Source organism: Entelurus aequoreus, linkage group LG13 (genome assembly GCF_033978785.1).
Source record: "Entelurus aequoreus isolate RoL-2023_Sb linkage group LG13, RoL_Eaeq_v1.1, whole genome shotgun sequence".
In the NCBI taxonomy this organism is placed as follows: Eukaryota; Metazoa; Chordata; class Actinopteri; order Syngnathiformes; family Syngnathidae; genus Entelurus; species Entelurus aequoreus.
The window spans coordinates 42287562-42302081 of NC_084743.1; the positions used below are offsets into that span (position 1 = coordinate 42287562).

Below are 14520 nucleotides of genomic sequence, written 5' to 3' on the forward strand. Positions count from 1 at the left end.
ATGCCTCAAAACAGCAGCTTGGAATTTGGGACATGCTCTCCCTGAGATAATCCTAATACCCACTACAACTATGGGAAATACTATACTTTGACTTTCACAAAGTGCATTATTTTTTTAAACATGCCTCAAAGCAACAGCTACAAAAACAATGGAGGCACACAGCTTCAGTCCAGAGTATACTAGAGCATACTTGCCAACCTTGAGACCTCGAATTCGGGAGATGGAAGGGGGGGGGTGGTAGCGGGGGGTGTATATTGTAGCGTCCCGGAAGAGTTAGTGCTGCAAGGGGTTCTGGGTATTTGTTCTGTTGTGTTTGTGTTGTGTTACCATGCGGATATTCTCCCGAAATGTGTTTGTCATTCTTGTTTGGTGTGGAATCACAGTGTGGCGCATATATGTGACAGTGTTAAAGTTGTTTATACTTCCACCCTCAGTGTGACCTGTATGGCTGTTGATCAAGTATGCATTGCATTCACTTATGTGTGTGTACAACCCGCATATATTATGACTGGGCCGGCACGCTGTTTGTATGGAGGAAAAGCTGACGTGACGACAGGTTGTAGCGGACGTTAAAGGCAGTGCCTTTAAGGCACGCCCCCAATAATGTTGCCGGGGAGAAATTCGGGAGAATGGTTGCCCTGGGAGATTTTCGGGAGGGGCACTGAAATTCGTGAGTCTCCCGGGAAAATCGGGAGGTTGAAACCGATACCGATAATTTCCGATATTACATTTCAAAGCATTTATCGGCCGATAATAGCGGCCTCATCTCTATTGAAAACATTTACAAGCATATTATAATAATCACAACTTTAATAGTTCAAGTTCAACATGTTCAAAAGGAATAGGAAGAGGAGGTGGATGATTGATAGCAACAATTGAAAAATATCAAAAACAGACCAAGTGCTTCCCTTATGCCAAAAACAATCTGCTAAATAATGGAGCAAATACTCAATATAAGATTATGTTCAGAATATTGGGTGTTTTGGTTCTGTTGTGTGACCTCCCTTTCGCCAATTTCATATTATTATTTCATGGACATTTGTAAAAAAAAGCCCTCTGATGCATTTAAATTTCATTTTAACATTGAATATATCACACACACACAGCCAAATAATTCCAAATAATAGTTGTTTTGACTAAAGTGTATACATTCAAAAAAATTCTCTATACGTAAAGCTATGCAAAATGAATTATTACATTAACAACACAGATACAAATCTATATGATCTAACCTCTGATCTATGACATATGACCTATGTGTGATTTCTGACCCCCGGTGCGATCTGAGTGAATGATGGGGTCAGCGCCCCTTGACTCCTCACCTGCTCTGGAAGTAGTTTGCTAGTTCGGATGCCTCATGGTTCAGACTCCTCAGGTGTACAATTAAATTGCCAGAGTTGGTGAACATGGCGCCGCACGTTTTGCACTCATAAATCCGCGGCTTGCGGATTATGTGTCGGGAGACTCTCATGTGGTGCTTATATTCACCGAAGGACGTGAATGTGGCACTACAAATCTGGCACCGGAAACAGCGTTTACCTTCGTGCTTCAGCCGATGCATCTTTAGGGAGTAGGCTCGTGTGAACTTTTTTCCACAGCGGTCACACTGGAAAGGCTTAATGCCTGGTGGAATAAAAAAAAAAAATCAACACTTAGCTTTCGTGTCAATGGGTATGTTTAATATTTGTGTGTGGGTAATACTACAGCTGCTCAATTATGGCCCAAAATAATAATCACAATTATTTATTATGTTAGGTAAAACTGTGTTGTGTTGCGACGCCATCATGTAATTTGTAATGAGACCGTCTAGTAAAAGGGCTAAATAAACATTATCCATAAATTTAAAGAAACAATGTGTGTGTTTTTGTTCATTGAATCAACCAGGCAGGTTTTTCTCTTTAGCTCCATATTTCAATTTTAAATGCTTTCTTTCGGTACCATGGGTGGCCTGCGTGTATTCAGTTGAGTGAGACTTCTTTTCAGTTATTCACAATCTTTGTCTTGGTTGGCATAGAGCAAGACTGCTTGCTTGCACACACAGGAAGCACACAGACATTGCCTACCTACTCGCAACTCACTAGTGAGACGCTCCGCAAAGTAACACAAATTAGGAGGAGAAAATATGATTACAAAGCCAACTGTCCCGACTGTTTCAACCCGTATGGGCAATATGAGCCTATCAACATGGACGAATGAGTGAGAATGTCATGATCAAGTGATAACAAAAAAACAACAACCGGATGTAGTTTTTTATTTCAATAGTTATTTAGGTTAAATGTTTGCTAACAGAGATGAGAGTCCATTTTATTTTTTTGTTTATTTTTTTTAAGATAACTAAAATGTACCTTCCAATTACAGTACAATGCTAAACAGTTCTACAGTAATGAGAAATAAACATTTATATAATTTTAAATGGTTACTTGCATTATTATATATATTATATTTACATTACATTATAAACGGTTATTTCTTCATTTTAAGAGCATGATATAGACCAGGGATTTTCAAACTTTGTATACAATATAAACATTGCAAATCAAATCGCAACTGCAATTTTGGAGAGAAAAATCGCTCAAACAGTTGCGCTCAAACAGTATATTTTTCTATGTACACAATATGCCCAGTTTTCTGAAATATTTAAAAATCTGTCATAATCTGTGTTACTTAACACTTCTTTTTTGACGAGATAATGCATCTACCTAACAGGTGTGTCATATCAAGAAAAATTAGGTTTCTTCTCAAAATCATGCAGTCCTAATTCACATCAAAATTAAGATTGTTTTATTCCGATTCAAAGTCAATTCATAATTTGAGAACACGAGAAATATTTTTTTTTTTAAAGAATCATTTTTTAAATTAAAAACATTAAACAACTATTATTGATACTATTATTGATATTAATATTATTATTAAAAGTGTTGCTTTTCTTAGTTTTCCTTTTATTTAGTATTGTGCTTGAATGTCTTCTCAATTGCTTTTTAAATTTGAATCCCAAGTATTGTAAAGCTGGAATTGGGTTAAAGTTGTGGTTGCTCTACTTTCTTTTATTAAATTGATTAACATTCTGTGATTTTTGTACCAAAAAATATAAAACATTTATTAAAAAATAATGTTTTATTTTATTTTATACACTGCGTGTATAAAATAAGTCGAACAACAGCAGCCAAGAGGAGCTTTTGTAACCTGTAACCTGTTTTGGAAAGGTTTTATTACAATTGATTTATTTACCAAATAATATATTAGGAGAATTGTTTTGAATCTAGAATAGATTTTGAATCGAATCATCACCCAAAGAATTGGAAAACAATCGAATTGTGAGGCGACAAAAAAGATTCCCACCTTTACCAATAATGTACGAAAAAATGGTGCTTAGTTTTTAATATCAATTTAAAACACAAATCAGTTTAAAGTCTGATAAACAAGCCCTGTTCTTCTCTAACAATCCATGTGGATCAGTTTGGCCAACACAAACAAATAGGAGTGATACCTTTCACATCTAGTACACAAGCTTCATGCCTCACTGACAACTCAGCGTGCTGTCACTTTACAGCCTGTATTCAAGTCCATGAGATGACAAAACATTTTAGCTAGAGCTGATGTTATTGGAAACACTGACAAAGTTAGCAATTAAATAATGGATGAGGGACCATCCCATTAAACCAGCAACTTGTGGCAACGTTCCTTACACATGGCTTTACAGATCGCTTGCTGCATGTTTCCTACTGTCCATGACACTCTCAGTCACAGCAGTTGAGTGAAGGAGTGTTGCGCTTTCAAAATGAAAGTAAAATCAAACATTTTACCCCGCGATATACTTTTTGGGTGGGACAAATACGTCTGTCTCAAATATTGTCCACGGTTGTTGCCATGTAATAGCAGTGTGGTCTCAAACATGCTGTGACTCCACGGAAGTGAAGCGAGTGAATTGAAGTCAAACAAAGCGATCAGCTGCAGCAACCCCCGTAAAAGTTAGTTAATGTTAATGTTAATAATGCTAATAATGTTAATGTTTCAATTTGGCATGGTGATGGAGTTCTCTGCTCATACACAAAGGCCTCTGGTGTGGACGAGCGCGCACTTCACAGGGCTTTTCTCTGCCACCGCGGTTCTTGAAGTGCTTGGTTTGATTAGCACGGAGCCTGTTTTTTAAATGTTAATATCGCAGACAATCACAATTTAATTGTGGCAGCCATAATTGTGATTCAAATTTGTGATACTGTAGGAATTATGGCTGAATGTTTTTCTAAACAAATGTTTCCCACGTCCAAAGTAATGGCCTATTTGTTTTTCTTCCTATTACACTGCAATCTGATTTTCACTGAAAGAACATAAATATTCTATCAACTTCAATAATACTCTATCATTCATATTTGTTTTGAAGTCTAAAACTATAGCAAATGATAAAACCAAATACTGTATAATACAGTGGTGGTGATAATCAGTCTACCATGTTCTAATAAGTCCCTGCTTTAGTCAAGGTCAACAGACACGTTACACTGCTCAAATACATTTTGAGAAGCAAAGGGGTTATTTTTAAGCAAAATTCACCTACATGTGTTGTAGTATTAACGTCATCATCATCGCAAAACAGCGTGAAACGCCAAGAGCAACACAACTACTGTCCAGTTACACAGCATTAAAATGTGCACACAATAAATTCCTGTTCAGTGCAAAGTAAGCTTCAAATAAAAGCATGACAGTATTAATCTGCATTCTATTACAGCAACTAACAAAATGCACACATTTGTTGCAGCAAAGTAAATATGTCCACTATTATTTTTTTTTACAAATTTACAAGCGCCTAGTTCAGGTGACCCCACTTCGTCTTGACGTTGTCTGAATAACATGTCACTTTCTACCGTTTTCTTGAATCTATAAAAATTGTGTTCACTTGTTTACATACCGGAGTGTATGAGCATGTGCTGCTTCAGGTTTTGAATGCGTGTGAATCGAACTCCACAGGTTGGACACTGGAAGGGCCTATCAGGGCCATTGGTTCCAGGCCGGGCTGATGGGCTGATATAAAGGTGATACGGATACTGAATGCCTTCTAGCCTGAAAGAGCAAAGAATAGAAAAACAGATTTAGGTTCCAAAAGTTTCACAATAGCAATAAAACTAAGTTGTAAATGTTAAGGTACTTAAAAAACAGCAAATCGCTGCCTGATGAAATTCTTTCTCTTAGAACATTTCTGTGATAGTCTAGCACAGGGGTCGCTAACCCGTCCACCGTGATCAACCAGTCTATCTTTGGGACCCTCACGAAAATATTAGAAAACATTTAATGTGGGCAGCACGGTGGAACAGGGGTGCGTCTGCCTGACGATACAAAGGTCCTGAGTAGTCGTGAGTTCAATCCCGGCCTCGGGATCTTTCTGTGTGGAATTTACATGTTCTCCCCGTGACTGTGTGGGTTCCCTCCGGGCACTCCGGCTTCCTCCCACCTCCAAAGACATGCACCTGGGGATAAGTTGATTGGCAACACTAAATTGGCCCTAGTGTGTGAATGTGAGTGTGAATGTTGTCTGTCTATCTGTGTTGGCCCTGCGATGAGGTGGCGACTTGTCCAGGGTGTACCCCACCTTCCACCCGATTGTAGCTGAAATAGGCTCCAGCGCCCCCCGCGACCCCGAAGGGAATAAGCGGTAGTAAATGGATGGATGGAATATGACATCAGTGACACCCACACCCATAAAGTGAATAACAGACCCGCAAACAGGCACGCATTTTAACCTCTGAACACGCCCGCTGTTAGGGCTGTCAAAGTTAAAGCGATAACGCGTTACTATAAATTTCAATAACGGCACAAATTTTTTTAACACTTCCTTGTTGACAATCGGGCCGCGCCGTAGCGGGGGCAACCTGGCTGCAGTTCACTTGCTACTGATAAGCTACAAGCACGCAGAAATTGAAAGTCTACCTTTTGTAAATATCAGGTTTAAAGCCATAGCAAGTTGTTCTCCCAACAAGGACTATTTTTCGCGACATCCTTGCATCAAACCCCTGCTGTGCGTGTCGTTCTAGGTGGGTGGTGCGTCACTTCTGTGTTCAGATTACGATTAAGGTGCAGTGATAACAAAACAATTTGATTGTTACTGTGATTGATTTGGTAAATAAGATGGCATAGAAGCTCAACAGAAATGAAAGACGGTCGACAGGATGTCGAAAGGGGACTTTTTTTAAATTGCAAACAGTCGATCCGACATTAAAACATGTCAACACATTTTCTCAAAACAATCACACACTTTTGCTTTGACATGCTGCTAAGAGGAAGGAAGGCAGCTCCTGTGTGGACTCAGAAGACGCAACTGCTAGCTAGCTGCTAAGCTAGCGCGGAGAAAGGCAGCGCCGGTCAGTAAGAAGCTACTCCTACAGACCGCGACCACTTCCCTGAGGACAGCAGGAACTTCACTCGGTGACAGAAAACACTGTGAGTAATGGCTTCCTGCGCGTCTTGCACCATACTCACGGAGAGGTTGGCTCTGCTAGAGGGCCGTGTCCGCCAGTTAGAGCAGAGTAATGTCGTAACTTTAGATGTTGCGGACACATCTGCTAGCGTTAGCTGTAGCGAGCTAACTAGCCCAGCTTGTAGCAGTCCTAAGCGGCCTACAAGCTACGGTGTACCGGTTGAGACGCATAATAGATTTAGCTCTTTAGCTAGTCCTACACCCCAGTCTACCGGGCACCACACCTTAGTTATAGGGGACTCCATCACCCGAAACATAAAGCTTAGCAAACCAGCCACAATAAAGTGTATCCCCGGGGCCAGAGCACCTGACATTGAAGCTAATCTTAGGGAGCTAACTCGCAACAGGCCTAGTAAACACGTACGACAGGCTAATCGCACCACTAATTATGCGAATATAGTTGTACACGTTGGCTCCAATGACACTAGAATGAGACAGTCAGAGATTACAAAGAGAAACATAGCCAGGACTTGTGATCTCGCCAGAAAGATGTCCAGGCATCGAGTAATTGTCTCTGGCCCCCTGCCTGCGAGAGGCAATGATGAGAGATATAGCAGATTAGTCTCGCTTAACAAGTGGTTGGCTAGCTACTGTAGGCAGCAGGGACTAACGTTTATTGATAACTGGCCCTCTTTCTGGGGCAAACCAGGCTTGCTGATGAGAGACGGCCTTCACCCTAACCAGGAAGGCGCCATCATCCTGTCTAGAAACATAGACTACTATTTAAGTCTCACTTGACTGACTACACTAGAGCAAGCCCGGTCACAGGCAATTACAATGTCTGTTAGTCCGGGTGAGGAGTCAGTTAAGCTAGAACTAGCCAGCGCCAGGCTGGATAATCCATGTACGCATAGCAATTCTCTTAGAATAATACACAATTCACATAATGTTTTTTCTGTTGTGTCTGTGTCAGGGGTGGACATGCATTCTACTGAGGTGGCAAATTATGATATGTCCAGTCTATTGCAGCACCAAGCAAACAATCGGAAAATTCCCGTCATATCAATTCCTAGATATGGTCGAAACTATTTAAAGTGCACTACGCATAATAAACGCAACATTGTTAATATTGCCACTACGGATAATCTTAACAAAAACTCGTCAAAACAGCCCAATACCTATAATATGGGCTTTTTAAACATAAGATCATTGTCTCCCAAGGCGTTATTGGTTAATGAGGTCATTAGAGACAACAATCTTAACGTCATTGGTCTTAGCGAAACCTGGCTCAAACCGGACGAATTTTTTGCGCTCAATGAGGCATCTCCTCCTAACTATACGAATGCGCATGTTGCCCGCCCTCTTAAAAGGGGAGGGGGTGTCGCACTAATATACAATGAAAATTTCAACCTTACCCCTAACCTAAATAATAAATATAAATCGTTTGAGGTGCTTACTATGAGGTCTGTCACACCGCTACCTCTCGACCTGGCTGTTATCTACCGCCCCCCTGGGCCCTATTCGGACTTTATCAGTGAATTCTCAGAGTTCGTTGCTGATCTAGTGACGCACGCCGACAATATAATCATAATGGGGGACTTTAATATCCATATGAATACCCCATCGGACCCTCAGTGCGTGGCGCTCCAAACCATAATTGATAGCTGTGGTCTTACACAAATAATACATGAACCCATGCATCGCAACGGTAATACAATAGATCTAGTGCTTGTCAGGGGTGTCACCACCTCCAAAGTTATGATACTTCCATATACTAAAGTAATGTCCGATCATTACCTTATAAAATTTGAAGTTTTGACTCTTTGTCAACAAGCTAATAATAATAATAACTGCTATAGCGGCCGCAACATTAATGCTGCCACAACGATGACTCTTGCTGACCTACTGCCTTCGGTAATAGCACCATTCCCAAATTATGTCGGCTCTATTGATAAACTCACTAACAACTTTGACGATGCCTTGCGCGAAATTATTGATAGTATAGCACCGCTAAAGCAAAAAAGGGCCCCTAAAAGGCGCACCCCATGGTTTACAGAAGAAATTAGAGCTCATAAATTATCATGTAGAAAACTGGAACGCAAATGGCGCGCGACTAAACTTGAGGTTTTCCATCAAGCATGGAGTGATAGTTTAATAACTTATAAACGCATGCTTACCTTAGCTAAAGCTAAATACTACTCAAATCTCATCCGCCTCAACAAAAACGATCCTAAATTTCTGTTTAGTACAGTAGCATCGCTAACCCAACAAGGGACTCCGCCCAGTAGCTCCACCCACTCGGCAGATGATTTTATGAATTTCTTTAATAAGAAAATTGAACTCATTAGAAAGGAGATTAAAGACAACGCATCCCAGCTACAACTGGGCTCTATTAACACAAATACGACTGTATATACGACGGACACTGCCCTCCAAAATAGTCTCTCTATTTTTGATGAAATAACATTAGAGGAATTATTACAGCGTGTAAGTGGGATAAAACAAACAACATGTTTACTTGACCCACTTCCTGGGAAACTTATCAAGGAACTGTTTGTATTATTAGGTCCATCAGTGTTAAATATTATAAACTTATCACTTTCCTCCGGCACTGTTCCCCTAGCATTCAAAAAAGCGGTTATTCATCCTCTGCTCAAAAGACCTAACCTCGATCCTGACCTCATGGTAAACTACCGACCGGTCTCCCACCTTCCGTTTATTTCCAAAATTCTCGAAAAAACTGTTGCACAGCAGCTAAATGAACACTTAGTGACTAACAATCTCTGTGAACCTTTTCAATCCGGTTTCAGGGCAAATCACTCTACGGAGACAGCCCTCGCAAAAATGACTAATGATCTATTGCTAACGATGGATTCTGATGCGTCATCTATGTTGCTGCTTCTTGATCTTAGCGCCGCTTTCGATACCGTCGATCATAATATTTTATTAGAGCGTATCAAAACACGTATTGGTATGTCAGACTTAGCCTTGTCTTGGTTTAACTCTTATCTTACTGACAGGATGCAGTGCGTCTCCCATAACAATGTGACCTCGGACTATGTCAAGGTAACGTGCGGAGTTCCCCAGGGTTCGGTTCTTGGCCCTGCACTCTTTAGTATTTACATGCTGCCGCTAGGTGACATCATACGCAAGTACGGTGTTAGCTTTCACTGTTATGCTGATGACACTCAACTCTACATGCCCCTAAAGCTGACCAACACGCCGGACTGTAGTCAGCTGGAGGCGTGTCTTAATGAAATTAAACAATGGATGTCCGCTAACTTTTTGCAACTCAACGCTAAGAAAACGGAAATGCTGATTATCGGTCCTGCTAGACACCAACATCTATTTAATAATACCACCTTAACATTTGACAACCAAACAATTAAACAAGGAGACTCGGTAAAGAATCTGGGTATTATCTTCGACCCAACTCTCTCGTTTGAGTCACACATTAAGAGTGTTACTAAAACGGCCTTCTTTCATCTCCGTAATATCGCTAAAATTCGTTCCATCTTGTCCACTAGCGACGCTGAGATCATTATTCATGCGTTCGTTACGTCTCGTCTCGATTACTGTAACGTATTATTTTCGGGCCTCCCTATGTCTAGCATTAAAAGATTACAGTTGGTACAAAATGCGGCTGCAAGGCTTTTGACAAAAACAAGAAAGTTTGATCATATTACGCCTATACTGGCTCACTTGCACTGGCTTCCTGTGCACTTAAGATGCGACTTTAAGGTTTTACTACTTACGTATAAAATATTACACGGTTTAGCTCCAGCCTATCTCGCCGATTGTATTGTACCATATGTCCCGACAAGAAATCTGCGTTCAAAGAACTCCGGCTTATTAGTGATTCCCAGAGCCAAAAAAAAGTCTGCGGGCTATAGAGCGTTTTCTATTCGGGCTCCAGTACTCTGGAATGCCCTCCCGGTAACAGTTAGAGATGCTACCTCAGTAGAAGCATTTAAGTCCCATCTTAAAACTCATTTGTATAATCTAGCCTTTAAATAGACCCCTCCTTTTTTAGACCAGTTGATCTGCCGTTTCTTTTCTTCTCTCCTCTTCTCCCCTGTCCCTTGCGAGGGGGAGTTGCATAGTTCCGGTGGCCATGGATGAAGTGCTGGCTGTCCAGAGCCGGGACCCCGGGTGGACCACTAGCCTGTGCATCGGTTGGGGACATCTCTGCGCTGCTGACCCGTCTCCGCTCGGGATGGTTTCCTGTTGGCCCCGCTGTGGACCGGACTCCCGCTGATGTGTTGGATCCACTGTGGACTGGACTTTCACAATGTTATGTCAGACCCACTCGACATCCGTTGCTTTCGGTCTCCCCTAGAGGGGGGTTACCCACATATGCGGTCCTCTCCAAGGTTTCTCATAGTCATTCACCGACGTCCCACTGGGGTGAGTTTTTCCTTGCCCGTATGTGGGCTCTGTACCGAGGATGTCGTTGTGGCTTGTACAGCCCTTTGAGACACTTGTGATTTAGGGCTATATAAATAAACATTGATTGATGATTGATTGACTTTTTTTTCAAAATAAAAGCGCTACGCTATAAATCCGGTTTAGCCACATTTAGGGTTTTTCGGTAGAAGCGGTAGAAAATGGATGGATGGATATATATCTGTCTAGGGCAGTGGTTCTCAACCTTTTTTCAGTGATGTACCCCCTGTGAACTTTTTTTAAATTCAAAAGTACCCCCTAATCAGAGCAAAGCATTTTTGGTTGAAAAAAAGAGATAAAGAAGTAAAATACAGCACTATGTCATCAGTTTCTGATTTATTGAATTGTATTACAGAGCAAAATATTGTTCATTTGTAGTGGTATTTCTTGAACTATTTGGAAAAAAAGATATAAAAATAACTAAAAACTTGTTGAAAAATAAACAAGTGATTCAATTACACATAGAAGTAATCATCAACTTAAAGTACCCTCTTTGGGGATTATAATAGAGATCCATCTGGATTCATGAACTTAATTCTAAACATTTCTTCACAAAAAAAGAAATCTTTAACATCAATATTTATGGAACATGTCCACAAAAAATCTAGCTGTCAACACTGAATTTGTATTGTTGCATTTCTTTTCGCAGTTCTTTTTGACATACATTTTAGTGAGAAACCTGAGCTTGTGCTTCACTGAGTTTATGAACTTATATTCATATTTTGTTGAAGTATTATTAAATAAATATATTTATAAAGGATTTTTGAATTGTTGCTATTTTTAGAATATTTAAAAAAAATCTCACATACCCCTTGGCATACCTTGAAGTACCCCCAGGGGTACGCGTACCCCCATTTGAGAACCACTGGTCTAGGGTACACTTATTAATGATGAAAAATTATACCTATCTGCGATTAATTTTGAGTTAACTAGGAACATTGCGATTATCGCGATTAAATATCTTAATCGTTTGACAGCCCTAATATACCTGTATATATATATATATATATATATATATATATATATATATATATATATATATATATATATATATATACATACATATATATATATACATATATATATATATATACATACATATATATATATATATACATACATATATATATATATATACATACATATATATATATATATATATATATATATATATATATATATATATATATATATATATATATATATATACATATACACACAGTACATATAAAGACACACACACTATATTGCCAAAAGTATTTGGCCACCAGGTGTCCTAATCACTTGGCCCGGCCACAGGTGTATAAAATCAAACACTTAGGCATGGAGACTGTTTCTACAAACATTTGTGAAAGAATGGGCCGCTCTCAGGAGCTCAGTGATTTCCAGCGTGGAACTGTCACCTGTGCAACACAACCAGTCGTGAAATTTCCTCGCTCCTAAATATTCCAAAGTCAACTGTCGGCTTTATTATAAGAAAAGGGAAGAGTTTGGGAACAACAGCAACTCAGCCACAAAGTGGTAGGCCATGTAAACTGACAGAGAGGGGTCAGCGGATGCTGAAGCGCATAGTGCAAAAAGGTCGCCGACTTTCTGCACAGTCAGTTGCTACAGAGCTCCAAACTTCATGCGACCTTCCAATTAGCCCACGTACATTACGCAGAGAGCTTCATGGAATGGGCTTCCATGGCCGAGCAGCTGCATCTAAACCATACATCACCAAGTCCAATGCAAAGCGTCGAATGCAGGGGTGTAAAGCACGTCGCCACTGGACTCTATAGAGCAGTGGAGACGCGTTCTCTGGAGTGATGAATCACACTTTTCCATCTGGCAATCTGAGTGACGAGTCTGGGTTTGGAGGTTGCCAGGAGAATGTTACATTTCGGACTGCATTGTGCCGAGTGGGAAATTTGGTAGAGGAGGAATTATGGTGTGGGGTTGTCTTTGACCCTTTAGTTCCAGTGAAAGGAACTTTGAATGCTCCAGGATACCAAAACATTTTGGACAATTCCATGCCCAAACTTGTGGGAACAGTTTGGAGCGGGGCCCTTCCGCTTCCAACATGACTGTGCACCAGTGCACAAAGCAAGGTCCATAAAGACATGGATGACTGAGTCTGGTGTGGATTAACTTGACTGGCCTGCACAGAGTCCTGACCTGAACCCGATAGAACACCTTTGGGATGAATTAGAACAGAGACTGAGAGCCAGGCCATCTCGACCAACATTAGTGTGTGACCTCACCAACGCGCTTTTGGAAGAATGGTCGAAAATTCCTATAAACCCACTCCGAAACCTTGTGAACAGCCTTCCCAGGAGAGTTGAAGCTGTAATAGCTGCAAAAGACATCATATTGAACCCTATGGGTAAGGAATGGGATGGCACTTCAAGTTCATATGCGAGTCAAGGCAGGTGGCCAAATACTTTTGGCAATATAGTATATATGTAAATATGTATATACACACACGCACACACACTCAGTTAACGTTTGGGAACTGAAAAGGACCAATTCTTGAAGCTTTTCAGGTGGAATTCTTTCCCATTCTTGCTCGATGTACAGCTTAAAGGCCTACTGAAACCCACTACTACCGACCACGCAGTCTGATAGTTTATATATCAATGATGAAATCTTAACATTATAACACATGCCAATACGGCCGGGTTAACTTATAAAGTGACATTTTAAATTTGCCGCTAAACTTCCGGTTCGAAACGCCTCTGAGGATGACGTATGCGCGTGACGTAGACCGGCGAACACGGGTATGCCTTCCACATTGAAGCCAATACGAAAAAGCTCTGTTTTCATTTCATAATTCCACAGTATTCTGGACATCTGTGTTCGTGAATCTGTTTCAATCATGTTCATTGCATTATGAAGAAGGAAGCTGAGCAAGCAAAGAAGAAAGTTGTCGGTGCGAAATGGACGTATTTTTCGAACGTAGTCAGCCACAACAGTACACAGCCGGCGCTTCTTTGTTGACATTCCCGAAAGATGCAGTCAAGATGGAAGAACTCGGATAACAGAGACTCTAACCAGGAGGACATTTGACTTGGATACACAGATGCCTGTAGAGAACTGGGACAACACAGACTCTTACCAGGATTACTTTGATTTGGATGACAAAGACGCAGACGTGCTACTGTGAGTATGCAGCTTTGGCTTTTTTTTGCGTATGTACGGAACTTTTTAAAAATATATAAGCTTTATGAACCTTGGGTTAGGTGAACGGTCTTTTGGGCTGAGTGATTGTGTGTGTTGATCATGTGTTTGAATTGTATTGGCGTGTTCTATGGAGCTAGGAGCTAGCAGAGGAGCTAGCATAACACGTACCGTACCTACGTGCGCGTCACGTACGTAACTTTTTAAAAATATATAAGCTTTATGAACCTTGGGTTAGGTGAACGGTCTTTTGGGCTGAGTGATTGTGTGTGTTGATCAGGTGTTTGAATTGTATTGGCGTGTTCTATGGAGCTAGGAGCTAGCAGAGGAGCTAGGAGCTAGCATAACAAACACGCAGGTGTTATTATGCAGGATTAATTTGTGGCATATTAAATATAAGCCTGGTTGTGTTGTGGCTAATAGAGTATATATATGCCTTGTGTTTATTTACTGTTGTAGTCATTCCCAGCTGAATATCAGGTACCGTGAGTATGCAGCCTTGGCTGCTA

At 40.6% G+C, this 14520-nt stretch overlaps 1 protein-coding gene across 5 annotated transcripts in view; it reads right to left on the reverse strand.

The window, feature by feature from the left end:
- The window catches only part of zbtb44 (zinc finger and BTB domain containing 44), a 67166-nt gene that overhangs the window by 15675 nt on the left and 36971 nt on the right, over window positions 1–14520 (reverse strand). For 4 of the 5 annotated variants that reach the window (XR_009828347.1, XR_009828346.1, XM_062067880.1 and 1 more), the window contains 2 exons: window positions 4904–5055; window positions 1323–1623 (listed from right to left, as the gene is read on the reverse strand). Coding sequence is in view for 3 of the 5 variants with exons in the window: in XM_062067880.1 (XP_061923864.1) it covers window positions 1323–1623; window positions 4904–5055 (453 nt within the window). In the remaining 2 variants the exon portion in view is untranslated. The remainder of the gene's footprint in view (window positions 1–1322; window positions 1624–4903; window positions 5056–14520) is intronic. The other variant, XM_062067881.1, reaches the window with a different exon arrangement.